The sequence below is a fragment of the Watersipora subatra genome, chromosome 3, assembly GCF_963576615.1.
Source record: "Watersipora subatra chromosome 3, tzWatSuba1.1, whole genome shotgun sequence".
NCBI classification, from domain to species: Eukaryota; Metazoa; Bryozoa; class Gymnolaemata; order Cheilostomatida; family Watersiporidae; genus Watersipora; species Watersipora subatra.
This window is the reverse complement of record NC_088710.1, coordinates 49402801-49422599: the sequence shown is the minus strand read 5'-3', so window position 1 is coordinate 49422599 and position 19799 is coordinate 49402801. Positions and strand designations below refer to the sequence as shown.

Here is a 19799-nt window from a genome sequence, read left to right as displayed (position 1 = left end):
CACAGAAAATTGTACATTTTGAAAAGATTAAGATGATATATAATGTTGCTATATTTAGGTGGATTACATTGGGATTATTGAGTGTATGAAATTATGAAAAATATTGGGCGGTTTTATGCTTTTGCACTTGGTTGTAGGTTTTATCAATTACACATGTATTTCACCCTTTGTAGGGTACAGCACAATACAAGCTGATAGTAATGCAATTAATATTTGCTTGCTTAGCAAACTATAGTCTAAACTAAGTTTGCCTAGCAAACTTAGTCCAACTATCTTCATAGCTGTATTTTTACTTTTTAGTGTTAAAATAAACAACTTATAGATACAGATTGTTTAAGCAGCGAATGTAAAGCAATATTATAGAGTGTAGACAGTTTGATATGTCGACTACTGTAGTTATAGACTGAATAAATCATTTTCTGATAACATTTGACCCTGTCACTAACACAAAGTGACATGCGTAGCGAGATTTGACATTAGGACTATATATATAGGCATAATGCATTTAGCAGAAACTGGCACCTAGCCTAAACTAGCACAAACATAAATAAAAGCACAGAGATGTGATAATTGTTTTTGCTACGCTACCAGGCAGAAGCTTACCATAAAAAAACTAGGCAGGCATAGATCCTTTGATATAACTGAATATCAGTTGACGGGTTTTGTAGCTAGTGAGCCTGCTGAGACTTGTGACACAGACCACATAATGTGATCGTAATTAAACATGCAACATTTGGGAGAATAGTCAAGGCTCCGACTACGTGCGATACTAATACTTCAGTCTATTTTCTGCTCTATAACTGTTTTCATACCCATGCAAAATGCATTTACTAAAGCTATTTAGAAAGCCTTTGCACAATTTCTCATTGGACTCATCAAAAAGTTGATTATTAAACATCCTGAAAGCGTTGAGTATGTACTACATATTTTAATTTCTGGCAGTCGTAATTCAAGCATAGTCAAAACAGTTCCATGATTAGTCTACCCATGGTAGATGACATACGACTTAAACAGTTGCAGTAGATCACTGATGATGAACTTACTGACTTACATGTTAGTATTGGTTTAAAGGCTTGTCAGTGACCATTGGTTACTTCCAGTTGACTATTCGATGTCTTTAAAAATCAAGCGGAAGTGATATTACGACGTCTATAGTTGCACTTCAGCTACTGAATTGGAATGGATATTAGAGTGAGCGCTGAGCAGCGATGGCTGGATTATCACTGAGCAGCGATGGCTGAATTATTTAACATAAAATTTATTTTATTAATCTGTTCATTGAGTAAATAGACCTCCCATCATGAATGTGTAGGTATAATATTATAACTACTGAATGCAAGCTGCATCGCAGTAATACACTGTAGTAGTACATATTTTCCGCGAATTTTCAGAGTTTGTTTCTGTCACACAAAAAAGACAATGCACGGTTTTGCATTTATATTATTATATAAAAAGAATTCAAACTTTGGTGTGCAATAGAACATAGCACTTATAGATTGAAATATTAACAAAATGAAGGTAAAAAATCAATCCTTTAAAAATCCAGCTTTCTTGAAGTGTTTGCGAAGAATATCAGTATCCCCGGAGCTTAACGGTAAAAGCGGAAGTCGTGTTCTCCCTCCAATGTAGCCTAACCAATCCATTGCCTGCTTTAAACCTGGCACCCCAAATCTCCTTGTTACATCAATGTTTGGAACAATGAGTTTCTTCTGCAACTCTTCAGCGGCATCCCAGTCACCGGACTTGAACAGGGCTTCAAGCTCGCAGCACTCTGCCCCAAGTACATTGGCAAGAGCCACAATGCCACCGACACAACCCAAATGGTAAGCAGCGTACAGAAAACTAGCGGAGCCAGCTATGACTTGAAAATCCATTTGGCGTGTCTGGTATACAATAGCTCCGAGCTTCGATATGTCCCCTCCACTATCTTTTAGACCAATGATATTGGGATGGGTGGCCAGTTTAGTAATCAGCTAAAACAAGAACGTATACAAATGAATTCTTTATAACCCACTTGGTAAAAGTTTAGAGCTATCCAAACCATTGTACGATACTCTATGGTTATTGAATGTGCCCCTCACTACAGTAAAATAACAGTCCACCATACGCTCAACTATTTAAACAAATTTTAAAGCAGGAACATCTAGCAACAGAGAACATCTTCGTTAAGTTGAATTTAGTATAATTATGAAAAAATAATGGTGACGCTTACCTACATAGATTATAGGCAGGCATACTTAAAATATCCACGATATTAATGAGTTTTTGTTGGAAATAGATCAATTTAAAATAGCAAAAACAAAAACAGTTTCCTTGTGAATGATGGTTTCAGTGAACATTGATAACCTAAAGCAGTATTCAATAAAGTTGATGCATACATAAAGCGTTGCTTACATCAGCATTGAGATCTAGGACTGTATTGGAAGGACAATTATAGACAATGACAGGCACTTGAGAATTGTCAGCGACTTTAGTGTAGTGTGCAAGCATGGCAGCGTCTGTCATACCAGACCTGTAATAGCTTGGAGTGACGACTAAAACAGCATTTGCACCAGCATCAGCCATCTTGTTAGACATGTCTATAGTGGAGCGAGTAGATTCACAGCCAGAGCCTCCAATGAGCAACTTATCGTTGTCCGTAATCATTTTTTTGACACGAGCAACCAATAATACCCTCTCCTCTTCGGACATGTATGCGTACTCGCCGTTCGAGCCCTGCACCACATAACCTTTAAAAGGAAGCTTGTTCCATTTGTCCATGTTGTCCTTCAGCGCTAACCAGTCAATGTTTTCATTACTGTCGAATGGTGTCGGAATAGGTGGATATATACCTGCGAGGTCCAACTTCTGGGCAACTGGTTTTGATGAATGAAATGGTCGAATTGAGGATATTTGCCCGACTCGACGTATAATTGTACGACACAGCTGCATTGTGATGCAGCTTCGGCCTAAAAAAGAATAAACGATGCAGCTTTGTAGGGGGTACATGCTTCTACCTTTAGTAAGTTATTAAAGCGACGAACCTACAAACTACAGCATTTTAGATCGTGATAGATGATGATTTTAAAAATGGTTACAGAACATCAGCATGAATATTTTCAAAGTTTTGAAAGCTCTCATTAAAATCGCATAAGATAAAGCTCCAAAATGTCCAGACAGCCATCTCGTAAAAAATACAGCAATTTAAAACAGAAAAATATATTTAAACTAGCCAAGCATAAAACATAATTATACAGATTAGGCCTTTTGATTGGTACAAGTACTGCCATGGTTCTTACAATGCTGCAAAATTGATATCTTATGGCATTTCGATATCTTCAGGCTATAAAAGTCAAATAAAGATAGCTATAGTGTCGTTAGATGGATAGCATATCTAGAAATGCGTAAATCAATGGAGATATACGCATTATTACAATAAACATGACATGTAATACGTTAGAAGACCAGAAATAAAGACAGTTATCATATACCCATCTACAAGCAGATTAGAAACCTCCAGTAAAAGTAACCCATAGAAAAAAAGACATCAATTGGCGTGCCAGAACACCACCACAAGAAATTAGACTTCTACCAGTTACGACCAAAACAAATGGTGTTAGATATCATATCCAATCATTACACTACCATGACTTACTCAAGAAAAGTCCTTTCAAATCCCAACCCTCTACAACATAAATAATGAAACACGAGCACCTAGACACCCTCTCCAATGCTAACAGAGACATCTAAGAAAGAGACCAGCTCCAATGACTTTGCCTCTTTTCCTCTGTATACTGAGGCCTCTTTGCCTTCACTGCTAAAGCTCCAAGTTCAACTGCTAAACCACTACCTATGAACTACCATAGCTTTCATTTGACTGTCGAGACTCGCAGCCGCACAAAACCGAGCATGCAAACATGGACAACTGGTCCAGTAAGGGCATAACTTTTATTGGCTATTTTAACCTTTTGTCATTAATATTATTGTTTAGAATTTTGTTAATTGCATATTTTAACTGTTGGACTTGAAGAATAAAAAAGAACCTATCACTGGTGAGTATCAGTATTGCTTACAATAGGTTAACACTTTCACTAGTACCTGAATCAGTAATAATCAAGTTAGTTCACACAAGCTAAGCAAACGTGCACAAACTAAACATAGTCAAAATAAAATAAGATGACAAAGCAAATTCCACACTGATGCTGTAGGTAAATACGGATTAGTTATGCATAACATAATTTCTCTCTAAACACACATAACAGGTAAGATATAATTGAAATATATTGTATATGCACATGTAACTACTCAATCATCCAAGCTTGCTCTAACAACATGTTGTAACGTCTGCAGGCTAGCACCTAAATGCGCATCTACACAAAACAATAAAAAATCATAAAAGTGCTGTCATAACTGTCATCATACAAATTGTAATACTATTTCACATCAACTAAGGACACTATCGAAGACTTATGAAGTTATGTTATAATTAAGTAACATAACATCGATACAGATATCACAGAAATTGTAGTTGTACAGATCTGTGCCATCAATTGCACAATTTACATGCATGACATCAACACCTGTAAATTATAAGCTAAAACTTTTTAAGGAAAAAGCTGCAGTAACTGATGCTCTGCGTACGACACTTCTAAAGCGGTTCACTAACAAAAGCATACTTATTTAATGGAATCGCGTAATTATCATCGACTATGATCTGTAAAAAAGACTCGGCCAATCTTCAAACGTTTCGGTACGGACTAAGTATTTTTATTGGGCAAATGTGGGAAAGGTCAAACATGATTGGCTAATTACATAACTAACTGCGGCTTGCAAGGTCGTGTACGCGCCGCGGATACGTACATAGACAAATACATACTTATCAATTTTCTTTTTTCTCCATTTGAAATGTTTATGATACATAATTCTAATTGTCAATATGTATTTTTTAATATGGAAACAGACGTAGATCATAATCAATAGTAACAAGAACGACTATTGATACTGTGAATAATGAAATGACTATTAAATTACTTGTCTTAAAACAAAATAGTTCGTTTGTGCCACCAATCTAAAGCCAAATGCTACCAATATGAAGCATTACATCATTACGACTTTTGCATCTTTTGACAATTCTGTACAAAGTTTCCTATGTGTAAAATAGTGGAAAACAAAGCAATGCTGGATGTGACTAATGTCAAGGGAGAAATTTTATCTGTTACTGTTTGCAGCAGACTCTAAATTTCACCGTTTCCAACTCTGACACTAACGAGCCTTTACGACGCTTGCAGTTAGCAATACAAACTATGAGATTTGTTAGGGCATGGCTAAGGAGTGTTAAGGCATGGCTAAGGAAGGCATAAGCTACTTTCACATGTAACAAAAATCGAATAAAGCAAGAACATAATTTGTTTCAGCATCTAAAGAAATTAAAAAATGTATTGGTTGCAGAGATAAAAGTTATATAACTAGATAGTTATGACCATGTGGTCTTCACAAGAGTCAATTATGGTGTTCTAGTAAAGTGAAGGTCTCTCGTGTCAGATCAACCTTATAACTATTTGAACTAACGCTGCTGATTGGCTTGTATTTTAAATGTTACACATCTAGCAGCTTTCCCAACAGTTTATTCTGTTGGATGCTTTAGTGTCAAAATATATTTACTTATTGTGAGAAATTTTATTTTATTCTATTGGATTACAAAGAATTTTTATTGCTGTTATTATGTGTAGTGAACGCTGGAAAGTGCTTGATCATTGAACCACTGTAGCTAATTTTTTAAACAGCTTTGTAAGAGTTGAGGAACCAATCGTAGCTTGAAGATTGGAGGCTGAGCATTTTTTTCCTTGCACCGTGGCAGTCTAGTGTACCGTGAGAGATCGTCAGGTGTAATAACTATATGTACAAACGTCAGTAGGCGGTCGGTTAGGGCAGTTGTTCATTGCATGCTGTTGCAAAGCTTGAATCTCGTATGATGCAACTGGTTCCCAACCTCCAACTGTAGCTTCAACAGACGCGCCTTTTATCATAGTAAAGATTGGCCAATTCTCTCACCAACATTTTTTCTGCCTTCATACTGTTTTAACTTCTTTGCTCTACCGTTTATAATTTTACTGTTTCAACTTTTTGCTAATCTAAAACGGGTAATGCTGGCATCACTTCTTCGAACATCCCAAAACTCAATTGTTTTTATTATTGTGAGGCCGAGAATTGAAGCTTTTGTACTTGTTTATATGTAATGTCATCCATGTATCTTCTTGTTTTTTAACAGGTTGAACCCTAGTAAAATCATTGTTAATGGAGGATTTCTTTTTATCAAAAACGTTGATTTTGCATTAGTAAAGGCCAATTACAAACATAACATAAAGTTCTTCTGGAATTTTTCAAACCTGTATGTTTTAGCCAATTTTTTCCTGGCATCAAGAAGTTTATCCACCATTTCAATAGTCATTCATTCCTTGTTGTCAAGCGCTTTTCATTCTTATGATTGCTGATGAAAGATGGTTTGATAACGCTTTTTAAAAGCAGTTTTTATAAGGTGTATCTGGAAAGGGTAGAGCTCATATCAAGGTATGGCATTGTTTTGCTTGATTATAAGAAATTGCCTTGCACCTTGCTATGTAGCATTGCTACTTATTGTCTATACGCTCATTTTTCACTCATGAACTACCAGCTCTATATTTCATACCTGTAAAACTTCTGATTGATTTCCTATTCAGGCTTACGGTTTAAAGTGATGTTAATTTTTCTTTTAGAATGTGACAATTTTTCAAAATTTTCAAGTAGTAGTAATTTTCTGATATCTATTTATAGGTATTTACTCAACTGGGCTAGTAAGCAGTCTGGCTATTAGTGGCTAATGTTGCACATCGGCAGGTTGTTAATAAAATAAGAATTCGTGATATTTACTATAATGAGAGTCGTGCCTTTCCGTCTGTCCAAAGTCATGCATAAAGGTTAAGGAAAAAAATTCCTTTTCAACTCGATTCAAACCCACGATTTTCAGCTTGGTGGACCAGCACTCTGCCACCTGCACCAATCGACCGCCATGCTGTTATTTTTAAATAATTGCGCATCAGTTATTACACCTGACTATATCCTAAGACGCACCGGGTACTAGGACTGCCAGGGTACTAGTATACATGTAGGTAAAAGCTAGCTTTCTACACAAGTAGCGGAGTTCCGAGTGAGCTAAGCATCTTTATATATTTTTCTTTGAGACAATCAATTACACAGCTCTATGTTCTTCTCATCATAGAATTATCAAGATCCAACTCATGCCCAGGAACACGACCATATTGTTGCACTCAGTTTATGAATCTTAATCATGGGTAGGATTAAAAGTAACATTCTACAGCTACTTTACACGGGTAACTTTATTTATTCATGGTGAAAGTTGAGTACGCCAGGCAGGAGCAGTTGCTCAGTTGGACAACCCAAACCATGACAAAAACAGTTGGCTGTTAACTTGGTACAGAATCAAGCCTGTTCCATCTAATACAGTAGTCGACCTCATTCGCTTGAAATATTGACCAGTGTAGCTACGGCTTTGTTCTTCTAAATATTACTTATATATTTAGATTTTTAGAATTATTAGTAGGGGTAAGTGAACTGGCTCAACTAAAAAAAAAGGATAAAAGTCTTGCTTGCATTGGTGAATGTGGTTTTCAAAGCCTCATAAATAATTGTGCATTTTGATGGACAACAAGAATTAAAGTTGAACTTTTAAATTTTATTTGTTGGCAAAATGCAAGTGCGAAGTGGACTTGTTTGCAATGAAGGATTTGGAATTACATAAAATATTTTGTAAGCCCTCCTTTGTTTCTGGTTCATTTAGTTAGATTAAATAATGTTCCAACGTCAAAAAGTGTAAACCATGGCTAAAAAGTTAAGGTGTGGATATTTAAAAAAAATAAAAACTCAAACTACTAAATCAATTAAAACTATTATGTACATTGCTGCTTTTGAAAAACTTATTAATCAGGGTGCTATTATCCAAGTTTGTTATTGTAAAACTAAATGGTCTTGTAATTCCGCAAACAGTGTACCATCTCGACCTAGCAAGCATCGGATTAATATTGAAGTTATTTACAGAAGTTTATACATAAATACTATATTGTTTACACTATTCACAACTAACTGTAGTAGCACGTGGAGTCTTTCACATTCCTACTTTTAATTCTACATGACAGAAACCATGTCAGCTCCTGAGTTCCTAAGACCAGGAGCGAGGCCCTCTTCACCAGCAACAACTGTAGCTTGGTTTGAATTTCTCCTCCAACCTGATCGTCTTATGAAACATCTTGAGAAACCTAATGCTGTACCAGGACCTCATCAGCTTATTGTTCAGTTCCTCCAGCAAGCAAGTGCGTTGGAGGCCAGTAGCCAGTACGCGGAGTGCAAGCTGTTGACCAATGATGCGAGCAGCAAGGACCAACAACCAATAATATCTAGTGATGAGGCTGGCACAGCTGGGTCAACAGGCTCTTCAGGTGCTGACCTAGTCTTTCCTGTTTTTTATCTTTAACACTTGGAAGCCTAGCCTTGTATATACAAGCATGACCTCTGATCCTAGACAATATTTCAAACTTTGCATCAATTGTGAGAGCGCTTAGAATAGTACAATACCTTCTGAATTTAATATCAATTGAAGCCCCAAGCTTGTTGATCTCTAAGTGAGAAACAAAAATAAAATGGAGATTAAGTTACGGTATACACTGACGCTTTATATATACAAGCAGGTCCTCTTATTCTAGACCGAATTGACAACTTTTCATCAACTTTGAAAGCATTTAAACTTGTTTTTTGACGGAATATCATATTGAAGCTCTAAATTTGCAGAAAAAATGAAAGAAAGATAAATTAAATAAACTGAGTAATTCTTATTTCACAATCTCTCTCATAAAGATTCAGTTTTAGAGGCAACTGAATAAACATAATGTATGCAGTGCACTCAATCTGATAACTGGTGTGTTCCTTATAAATACAAGAGCAACTAGTGTTACTGTCAAGCTCTTGTTGCTAATAAAAATAATCTTATAATTGTGTCTATTTTTGTGCCTTCATTACTAATCAGCTTGTCATTAGAAACTAGTATCTTGTCAGCAATCATTTTTCATTTCTCTGCCGGTTTCAAATGCCCTCAGTATTTCTCTGCCGGTTTCAAATGCCCTCAGTATTTCTCTGCCGGTTTCAAATGCCCTCAGTATTTCTCTGCTGGTTTCAAATGCCCTCAGTATTTCTCTGCCGGTTTCAAATGCCCTCAGTATTTCTCTGCCGGTTTCAAATGCCCTCAGTATTTCTCTGTCGGTTTCAAATGCCCTCAGTATTTCTCTGTCGGTTTCAAATGCCCTCAGTATTTCTCTGCCGGTTTCAAATGCCCTCAATATTTCTCTGCCGGTTTCAAATGCCCTCAGTATTTCTCTGCCGGTTTCAAATGCCCTCAGTATTTCTCTGCCAATTTCAAATGCCCTCAGTATTTCTCTGCCGGTTTCAAATGCCCTCAGTATTTCTCTGCCAATTTCAAATGCCCTCAGTATTTCTCTGCCGGTTTCAAATGCCCTCAGTATTTCTCTGCCGGTTTCAAATGCCCTCAGTATTTCTCTGCCGGTTTCAAATGCCCTCAGTATTTCTCTGCCGGTTTCAAATGCTCTCAGTATTTTGAGAACATCTCAAGAATTAATAGTTCAACCAAATTGAAATTTCAGAATTATATGGAAACGTATCGTGCATAAAGTAGCGAAATGTTTGTAATTCTAGCTGCACCGGAAGTGGGAGAAAGCAAAACGAAACCACTCAACTGAGTTTTCTTGGGCGTAGGTCTGATGAGAAAACAACACTCAAATTATATCGGGGCCTGGCTTGAAAGTGTTGACAATTCTTGAATATTGGAAATTGTTCCTCTGCTAAAGTCATGCCATCTTTTTTATAGCGCAAAATGCTGGCAAAATTAGCAGTATGGATCGGCAGTACTTCTTGACAAAGATTCGAACATTGAAGCTTTTAGCCCTAAAGATAGCTGCCCATGGTAAGTGTTTATTCACTTTACTAATATAAATATATTTCAACTTGTAGCTGCACATATGAAGCAATAATAATCTGTGAGCGATGTGTAACTTGTCTTATTTTGTTATTGATATTTGTACATAGCACTGTTACTTTGATTCTAGAGGAATTCCTTTTATAATAAAACCATTCTGCCATATAAAACCTACTGTGATATGAACTTCTATAATGGGCAACTATTCATTATACGGAACCCTTTTGTAACATGAAATCTTTTTTGTATGACATGGAAACCTCTTTCGATATAATGTCTATTTTACGATGGGAGACTATTTATGGGGCCAAATCCCTCAATGATGTGCAATTTTTAGCATGAAGTCCTATCACTGCGTTCCATGCTTTGAATGGGTTTGGAGTCGCCCACTGTCGAGGAACACACACCCTACCATTTCAATGATTCAGATGCAATTATTTGTATGATTTTATAAAATCTAATATTTGTTTATTTGTTGTTAGTTTAATCGTATGACTTTGGATCATCACTGTACAAGTAGAGAATAACTATTGCTAGGTTATGATTTGTTTGAAGTGATCTATGAGTAATATTACGCTGAATGTTAAAATAATATTGTATGAGCGATAATATAGGTATATTGTATGTGTGATTACTGCTATTGTATGAAGTGGGCATGTAATGTGTCCAGAGTTGAGTGTTTCATGAAATTCATTTATGTGGGCAGTTTGACATCTCTAGAGCTACTGTAGCTCTTTTGTTTGGGATGGCTGATTACATTGAAACTAGTATGCTTGTATCTACTAGTATTCTTGTATCTACTAGTATGCTTGTATCTACTACTATTCTTGTATCTACTACTATGCTTGTATCTACTAGTATGCTTGTATCTACTGGTATTCTTGTGTACTGTGAGAGATCGTCATGAGTAATCAGTACGTTCATAATTATTTGGTGAAGTGGTAAGGTGACCGAGTAGTGTAGTGGTTAACGCGCCGGTTTGTGAAACAGAGGGTAAAGTTCAATTCCTGTGTGGGGCATTTTTTTCTAACGCTCTTCGGACAGACAGACACTGCTCTTATTATAGTAAGGATTTCTTCTCCTCACTTTTATTTAAAACAGTTTTGTTTTAATTCCTCCGTTTATTTCCTTGTGGCAGGACGATGGGATTTGGAGGCCCTCATGAAAACTGTACCAGGTCCTCTGGTATTGAAGCTACTCCAGGAGCTGCTCATCGCCACGTGTGGCAAACTTGAGGTTGAGGATGAGACTCTCATGCACACTCTGACTGACCCAAACAACTCAGATCATCACTTCTTTGCCCTGCTGCTTTATCATCGCTGGTATACACTGTTATATGTTCCTAATAGCATAGCCCTTGTGGTGGCTGTATTATGGTTTCAGAAACGACCATTTTAACTGATGTTCAGTTTGAGCTGCTGCACAAACCAAACCAAAAAACCTTCTTAGCCAATAAATGCTGATTGATATTAAAAGAACCTTAAGTAGCGATTGCTTTCAATAACAAGGAATCTCTCAGCCAAACTTGACTCTGGTTATTTTGTGCTATTTTTTGTTTGACTCCGTTAATTCTTTTGGTATGAGTAACTTTTTAAATTGTTATCGAAAGAATAAAATTTTAATCAATAGCATTTGCGAGTGATTTATTATCGGTCGAAGTCAATGTAGAATCTCTCCGACAATGCTTCGGTTGCTCTATTTTTCCGAACTTGAAAAAGTCAGTTGAAGTCTGGCGTCCCTTCTTATGGCTTTGGTCAGTTTCGCTGGGAGTTTTTGCAGGTATTGTTATGCTGGGTTTCTTTACTAATTGCAGGTGTGTACAGACTGTCCTCCAAGACTGTCTACCTAAAAAGCCTATGAAAGTCAACTCTATACCAGTGTGAGTTTTAGTTGTCTGTAGCGAATTTGCATCAACTTTTTTGTACATATTCTACTTGTAATAACCATAGTAGTCTCTATAATGACCTTTTTTGTCTCCTAATATCTTCTATTTTATAGACCTGGTCTAACTGAGCCTGTGATTCAAATGGTGGGCATCAGTGAGGAAAAGCTGGCTCGGGTGAGTTATTTGTCTTCATACTGCTATGGAATGTTGCCAAGCATTACCTTAATGGTCTGGCAAGGCATATTGAGCCCCTATCAGTCAAGGTTCGGTCTCTTATTATATCAAGTCTATAATATAGACAGGAGTTTAGTTTTCTATGTTAAAGTTGGTTTAAAGGCTTGTGCAGATATTCCTATTTACTGCGGGCCTCACTTTTCGTCCTCTCAGTGCGTATCAGATTATTCAATGTTTTTAAAAATGAACTTACTCAAAATTTTATTAAAATTTTTTAGCAAGTATCAGTGTTTTTCTATCATTTGCAATTGTTTCGTTGTTTGAGGTGATCTCACTGCCAGGATGTTTCAAGATTAAAATCAGCAAAATTTGATCATGGTTGTAACACTCCGATTCAAGCGAAAGTTCGATTGCGACGTCTATAGTTGCACATCGGCAAAGAGACCGACAGAATGAGACGCGTAATGCTGCAACTTAAACGCAATAACCGATAACAATAACGATATGCTTGTATAACGATTGAAAACCTTGATACGGGAAACGAACATCGCTAAACTGGTTTGTCATTTATAAAAATTAAGTTCATTTGTAAGAATTGTTTTGGCTGTATGATATCAATGCATCATTTTCCTTATCGTCAGAAAGATGAGCAACCCATTTAGTTTGGATAACTGTTTTTGAGTAAAGCATCACGGTAAACCGATGATGTTAATTGTAAGGTATATTTTACACTAACTGGTTTACAACACATAAACTACTACTATGTATGTAGAAATAAGCGAAATGTATGCGAAATTTACATTTTGTGGTAAGCGAAGGGCCTGTTAACCATGATCACCGATTGTTTGACTATGAGAGTGAGAGTTATAACTATCAATTCATAGTATGGCTCTAATTGGATTCTTTAGTAAATTACCTGAATATATTTAATAAATTGTAATAGACATACTCTGTAGATACTAGATCATAATTGTAACTCCACACATATATTATAATGGCGGTTATGAATGTGTCAATAGTTTCACAATCGCATCAAGTTGTTGAGTATGTCTAGAATTATAAATCTTTACTTGATTAAGAACTCTGTGCGTCTGCTGAAGCCACAGATGCAGGTTGTGGAAAATAGATTGCATCGTATCTGATTCGAACGAAAATTGAAGACATTTTTTGTAATAATTAACAAAATCTCTCATTGTTAAACATGGTTTGTTGTGAAGACACAGTGACATATGGACCTGCAGCTACCTGTCACCACTGCTGTTGGTAGAGTTTCTCATTGTTAAACATGGTTTGTTGTGAAGACACGGTGACATATGGCCCTGCAGCTACCTGCCACCACTGCTGTAGGTAGAATTCCTGTTCATGTGTTGGGATGAGTTTTAAATTTAATTAACTGAGCCATATTCCATGACTAGATCATAATATGTGCAGATAAAGAAGCTGTTTGGAAAGTGCAAATCTACATTGGTCGATGGTCTGAATTTGAATAGAAAAGCTTGTCTTCCCACACAAGAGTGCTTTGCCTTTAGTGAGAGCGTTATGGGGGAGATGAGCTTGTGTTGGGACAAAGGCGTCACTCAAGGTGTAGAGTACTGGGGTAGACAGGTTAGTATCAGCTTGTTTCTAAGGTTGTCACTATTTTTATACCTGCAACTGGTTAGAATTGATAAATGTCTCTGAGCGAAGTCATTAGTCGATACACGTTTGAGTATTGTTCTTCATGCAAGGCTTGCATGAGTTTTATCAGGAGCAGATCACCAGCTGTCACTTCAAGGCGTCCTTCTGTCATGTCAGTATGAAATTTTATTGGTGTGTTTTGACATATTTTAAATCATATTATGTTCTGTAAAACTGCACTGTAAAACCAGGTTTCCCAGTGTTAGTAATTTGGGTATCATGTTTATTCCACCAATTTAAAGATTTGACAAAGCTTTGCTTTAATTCTGCTGCATGCAATATCTACTTATCTACTATAAAACTCTGATCATTTTGTAATCGTACTTGAATCGGTCACACTGAAAGAATAATATTGGCAGTAATTAAAGCGCTTCATAAAAGGCTACACTATTTGGGTGTTGATCTCACGTCGAGTAGTTCAGTAGTCAGACACTCTACTACTTGCACCACTTCACTGCATTCCATTCTATTGTATCATTTGTTGTTTATCAGAACATTGTGAACAAATTCTCGCGTGAAGGAAGAGTCGGAAGAGCGGATTCACTAAAGCTTATGTAATGATCTTTAATTTAATGTTATATAATTAATAATCTTTAGTATTATAAAAATGATGTTATGTGATGTTAATCACTTCTCATGTGAAGCGAAAATTATAAGAGTGGATTCACTAATGCATATTTAATGGGAAAAAAAGTTGCATTAGAAATGAAAGAAATTCTGCTCACAGTCATATGCCAGATGTGTGACTCTTTGATAGCACACGATAGCACATCATTGATAGATAAAAGCTAGCATCTATATTCTAGCTGTCCTATTAGCTAGTATTTGTTGCAGCCCGCTAGCGCCGATAGGTGAGATGGTAGGTAGGATGGATGGTAGGTAACATGTTTGGGTTGGTAGGATGCTTTCTCATGAAAATTAATCTTGTCTAGAAGTCGGTTAGCCTGCACAAATGGTCATAACCTGTATCAGGTAAACTACCATTCAAGCGCACTGTTTGTATATTTTGTCTGTTGCAGGTAGCCTATGATTTAGGAACTGTCTATTTTTATGAAACGGACTTCTACAAGGCGCTGGATATGTTCACTAAGGTTGAACTCTGGAATAAATCGGTATGTCTCTCATTTCTACACTTCCAATATACCAGTTTGATTGTTCTCAGTTGTTAGTATTGCTGTCATGTATTGCTACAGGTGTCATATACTAGTTTAACTGTTCTCAGTTGTTAGTATTGCTGTCATGTATTGCTACAGGTATCATATACTAGTTTAACTGTTCTCAGTTGTTAGTATTACTGTCATGCGTTGCTACAGGTACCATATACTAGTTTTTAACTGTTCTCAGTTGTTAGTATTACTGTCATGTATTGCTACAGGTATCATATACTAGTTTAACTGTTCTCAGTTGTTAGTATTACTGTCATGTGTTGCTACAGGTATCATATACTAGTTTAACTGTTCTCAGTTGTTAGTATTGCTGTCATGTATTGCTACAGATATCATATACTAGTTTAACTGTTCTCAGTTGTTAGTATTACTGTCATGTATTGCTACAGATATCATATACTAGTTTAACTGTTCTCAGTTGTTAGTATTACTGTCATGTGTTGCTACAGATATCATATACTAGTTTAACTGTTCTCAGTTGTTAGTATTACTGTCATGTGTTGCTACAGGTATCATATACTAGTTTAACTGTTCTCAGTTGTTAGTATTACTGTCATGTATTGCTACAGATATCATATACTAGTTTAACTGTTCTCAGTTGTTAGTATTGCTGTCATGTGTTGCTACAGGTATCATATACTAGTTTAACTGTTCTCAGTTGTTAGTATTACTGTCATGTGTTGCTACAGATATCATATACTAGTTTAACTGTTCTCAGTTGTTAGTATTACTGTCATGTATTGCTACAGGTGTCATATACTAGTTTAACTGTTCTCAGTTGTTAGTATTACTGTCATGTGTTGCTACAGATATCATATACTAGTTTAACTGTTCTCAGTTGTTAGTATTGCTGTCATGTGTTGCTACAGGTATCATATACTAGTTTAACTGTTCTCAGTTGTTAGTATTACTGTCATGTATTGCTACAGATATCATATACTAGTTTAACTGTTCTCAGTTGTTAGTATTACTGTCATGTGTTGCTACAGATATCATATACTAGTTTAACTGTTCTCAGTTGTTAGTATTGCTGTCATGTGTTGCTACAGGTATCATATACTAGTTTAACTGTTCTCAGTTGTTAGTATTACTGTCATGTGTTGCTACAGATATCATATACTAGTTTAACTGTTCTCAGTTGTTAGTATTACTGTCATGTATTGCTACAGGTGTCATATACTAGTTTAACTGTTCTCAGTTGTTAGTATTACTGTCATGTATTGCTACAGGTGTCATATACTAGTTTAACTGTTCTCAGTTGTTAGTATTACTGTCATGTATTGCTACAGGTTTCATATACTAGTTTAACTGTTCTCTGTTGTTAGTATTACTGTCATGTGTTGCTACAGATATCATATACTAGTTTAACTGTTCTCAGTTGTTAGTATTGCTGTCATGTATTGCTACAGGTGTCATATACTAGTTTAACTGTTCTCAGTTGTTAGTATTACTGTCATGTATTGCTACAGGTGTCATATACTAGTTTAACTGTTCTCAGTTGTTAGTATTACTGTCATGTATTGCTACAGGTACCATATACTAGTTTAACTGTTCTCAGTTGTTAGTATTACTGTCATGTGTTGCTACAGGTATCATATACTAGTTTAACTGTTCTCAGTTGTTAGTATTACTGTCATGTGTTGCTACAGATATCATATACTAGTTTAACTGTTCTCAGTTGTTAGTATTGCTGTCATGTATTGCTACAGATATCATATACTAGTTTAACTGTTCTCAGTTGTTAGTATTACTGTCATGTATTGCTACAGGTGTCATATACTAGTTTAACTGTTCTCAGTTGTTAGTATTACTGTCATGTATTGCTACAGGTGTCATATACTAGTTTAACTGTTCTCAGTTGTTAGTATTACTGTCATGTATTGCTACAGGTACCATATACTAGTTTAACTGTTCTCAGTTGTTAGTATTACTGTCATGTGTTGCTACAGGTATCATATACTAGTTTAACTGTTCTCAGTTGTTAGTATTACTGTCATGTGTTGCTACAGGTGTCATATATTAGTTTAACTCTTCTCTGTTGTTAGTATTGCTGTCATGTATTGCTACAGGTATCATTTACTAATTTAACTGTTCTCAGTTGTTAGTATTGCTGTCATGTGTTGCTACAGGTATCATTTACTAATTTAACTGTTCTCAGTTGTTAGTATTGCTGTCATGTGTTGCTACAGGTGTCATATATTAGTTTAACTGTTCTCTGTTGTTAGTATTGCTGTCATGTATTGCTACAGGTATCATTTACTAATTTAACTGTTCTCAGTTGTTAGTATTGCTGTCATGTGTTGCTACAGGTATCATATACTAGTTTAACTGTTATCAGTTGTTAGTATTACTGTCATGTATTGCTACAGGTACCATATACTAGTTTAACTGTTCTCAGTTGTTAGTATTACTGTCATGTGTTGCTACAGGTATCATATACTAGTTTAACTGTTCTCAGTTGTTAGTATTACTGTCATGTGTTGCTACAGGTATCATATACTAGTTTAACTGTTCTCAGTTGTTAGTATTACTGTCATGCGTTGCTACAGGTACCATATACTAGTTTTTAACTGTTCTCAGTTGTTAGTATTACTGTCATGTATTGCTACAGGTATCATATACTAGTTTAACTGTTCTCAGTTGTTAGTATTACTGTCATGTGTTGCTACAGGTATCATATACTAGTTTAACTGTTCTCAGTTGTTAGTATTGCTGTCATGTATTGCTACAGATATCATATACTAGTTTAACTGTTCTCAGTTGTTAGTATTACTGTCATGTGTTGCTACAGGTATCATATGCTAGTTTAACTGTTCTCAGTTGTTAGTATTACTGTCATGTATTGCTACAGATATCATATACTAGTTTAACTGTTCTCAGTTGTTAGTATTGCTGTCATGTGTTGCTACAGGTATCATATACTAGTTTAACTGTTTTCAGTTGTTAGTATTGCTGACATGTATTGCTACAGGTATCATTTACTAATTTAACTGTTCTCAGTTGTTAGTATTGCTGTCATGTGTTGCTATAGGTATTATATACTAGTTTAACTGTTCTTAGTTGTTAGTATTACTGTCATGTATTGCTACAGGTATCATATACTAGTTTAACTGTTCTCAGTTGTTAGTATTACTGTCATGTATTGCTACAGGTTTCATATGCTAGTTTAACTGTTCTCAGTTGTTAGTATTACTGTCATGTGTTGCTACAGGTATCATATACTAGTTTAACTGTTCTCAGTTGTTAGTATTGCTGACATGTATTGCTACAGGTATCATTTACTAATTTAACTGTTCTCAGTTGTTAGTATTGCTGTCATGTGTTGCTATAGGTATTATATACTAGTTTAACTGTTCTTAGTTGTTAGTATTACTGTCATGTATTGCTACAGGTATCATATACTAGTTTAACTGTTCTCAGTTGTTAGTATTACTGTCATGTATTGCTACAGGTTTCATATGCTAGTTTAACTGTTCTCAGTTGTTAGTATTACTGTCATGTATTGCTACAGGTGTCATATACTAGTTTAACTGTTCTCAGTTGTTAGTATTACTGTCATGTATTGCTACAGGTACCATATACTAGTTTAACTGTTCTCAGTTGTTAGTATTACTGTCATGTGTTGCTACAGGTATCATATACTAGTTTAACTGTTCTCAGTTGTTAGTATTACTGTCATGTGTTGCTACAGGTGTCATATATTAGTTTAACTCTTCTCTGTTGTTAGTATTGCTGTCATGTATTGCTACAGGTATCATTTACTAATTTAACTGTTCTCAGTTGTTAGTATTGCTGTCATGTGTTGCTACAGGTATCATTTACTAATTTAACTGTTCTCAGTTGTTAGTATTGCTGTCATGTGTTGCTACAGGTGTCATATATTAGTTTAACTGTTCTCTGTTGTTAGTATTGCTGTCATGTATTGCTACAGGTATCATTTACTAATTTAACTGTTCTCAGTTGTTAGTATTGCTGTCATGTGTTGCTACAGGTATCATATACTAGTTTAACTGTTATCAGTTGTTAGTATTACTGTCATGTATTGCTACAGGTACCATATACTAGTTTAACTGTTCTCAGTTGTTAGTATTACTGTCATGTGTTGCTACAGGTATCATATACTAGTTTAACTGTTCTCAGTTGTTAGTATTACTGTCATGTGTTGCTACAGGTATCATATACTAGTTTAACTGTTCTCAGTTGTTAGTATTACTGTCATGCGTTGCTACAGGTACCATATACTAGTTTTTAACTGTTCTCAGTTGTTAGTATTACTGTCATGTATTGCTACAGGTATCATATACTAGTTTAACTGTTCTCAGTTGTTAGTATTACTGTCATGTGTTGCTACAGGTATCATATACTAGTTTAACTGTTCTCAGTTGTTAGTATTGCTGTCATGTATTGCTACAGATATCATATACTAGTTTAACTGTTCTCAGTTGTTAGTATTACTGTCATGTGTTGCTACAGGTATCATATGCTAGTTTAACTGTTCTCAGTTGTTAGTATTACTGTCATGTATTGCTACAGATATCATATACTAGTTTAACTGTTCTCAGTTGTTAGTATTGCTGTCATGTGTTGCTACAGGTATCATATACTAGTTTAACTGTTTTCAGTTGTTAGTATTGCTGACATGTATTGCTACAGGTATCATTTACTAATTTAACTGTTCTCAGTTGTTAGTATTGCTGTCATGTGTTGCTATAGGTATTATATACTAGTTTAACTGTTCTCAGTTGTTAGTATTACTGTCATGTATTGCTACAGGTATCATATACTAGTTTAACTGTTTTCAGTTGTTAGTATTGCTGACATGTATTGCTACAGGTATCATTTACTAATTTAACTGTTCTCAGTTGTTAGTATTGCTGTCATG

General features: G+C 35.6%; 3 protein-coding genes across 3 annotated transcripts in view; 1 reads left to right on the top strand and 2 right to left on the bottom strand.

Moving 5' to 3' along the window:
- Nucleotides 1–1422: 1422 nt before the first annotated feature.
- Nucleotides 1423–2943, bottom strand: LOC137391188 (4-hydroxy-2-oxoglutarate aldolase, mitochondrial-like). The gene is made up of 2 exons (XM_068077575.1): nt 2395–2943; nt 1423–1973 (listed from the first exon to the last, which is right to left on the bottom strand). Exons 1-2 carry the CDS (start codon nt 2929–2931, stop codon nt 1527–1529), a joined length of 984 nt encoding a protein of 327 aa, XP_067933676.1. The 5' UTR covers nt 2932–2943; the 3' UTR covers nt 1423–1526.
- A 5420-nt stretch (nt 2944–8363) lies between these two features.
- LOC137391095 (integrator complex subunit 8-like) overlaps nt 8364–19799 on the top strand; it is a 41796-nt gene continuing 30360 nt past the window's right edge. The window contains exons 1-7 of the mRNA XM_068077451.1: nt 8364–8468; nt 9908–10003; nt 11154–11337; nt 11829–11894; nt 12014–12074; nt 13506–13679; nt 14771–14863. Of these exons, the coding sequence (XP_067933552.1) occupies nt 9934–10003; nt 11154–11337; nt 11829–11894; nt 12014–12074; nt 13506–13679; nt 14771–14863 (648 nt within the window). The 5' untranslated portion in view covers nt 8364–8468; nt 9908–9933. The remainder of the gene's footprint in view (nt 8469–9907; nt 10004–11153; nt 11338–11828; nt 11895–12013; nt 12075–13505; nt 13680–14770; nt 14864–19799) is intronic.
- LOC137390679 (protein LIAT1-like) lies at nt 9078–9891 on the bottom strand. The gene is made up of 2 exons (XM_068077004.1): nt 9852–9891; nt 9078–9646 (listed from the first exon to the last, which is right to left on the bottom strand). Exons 1-2 carry the CDS (start codon nt 9889–9891, stop codon nt 9078–9080), a joined length of 609 nt encoding a protein of 202 aa, XP_067933105.1.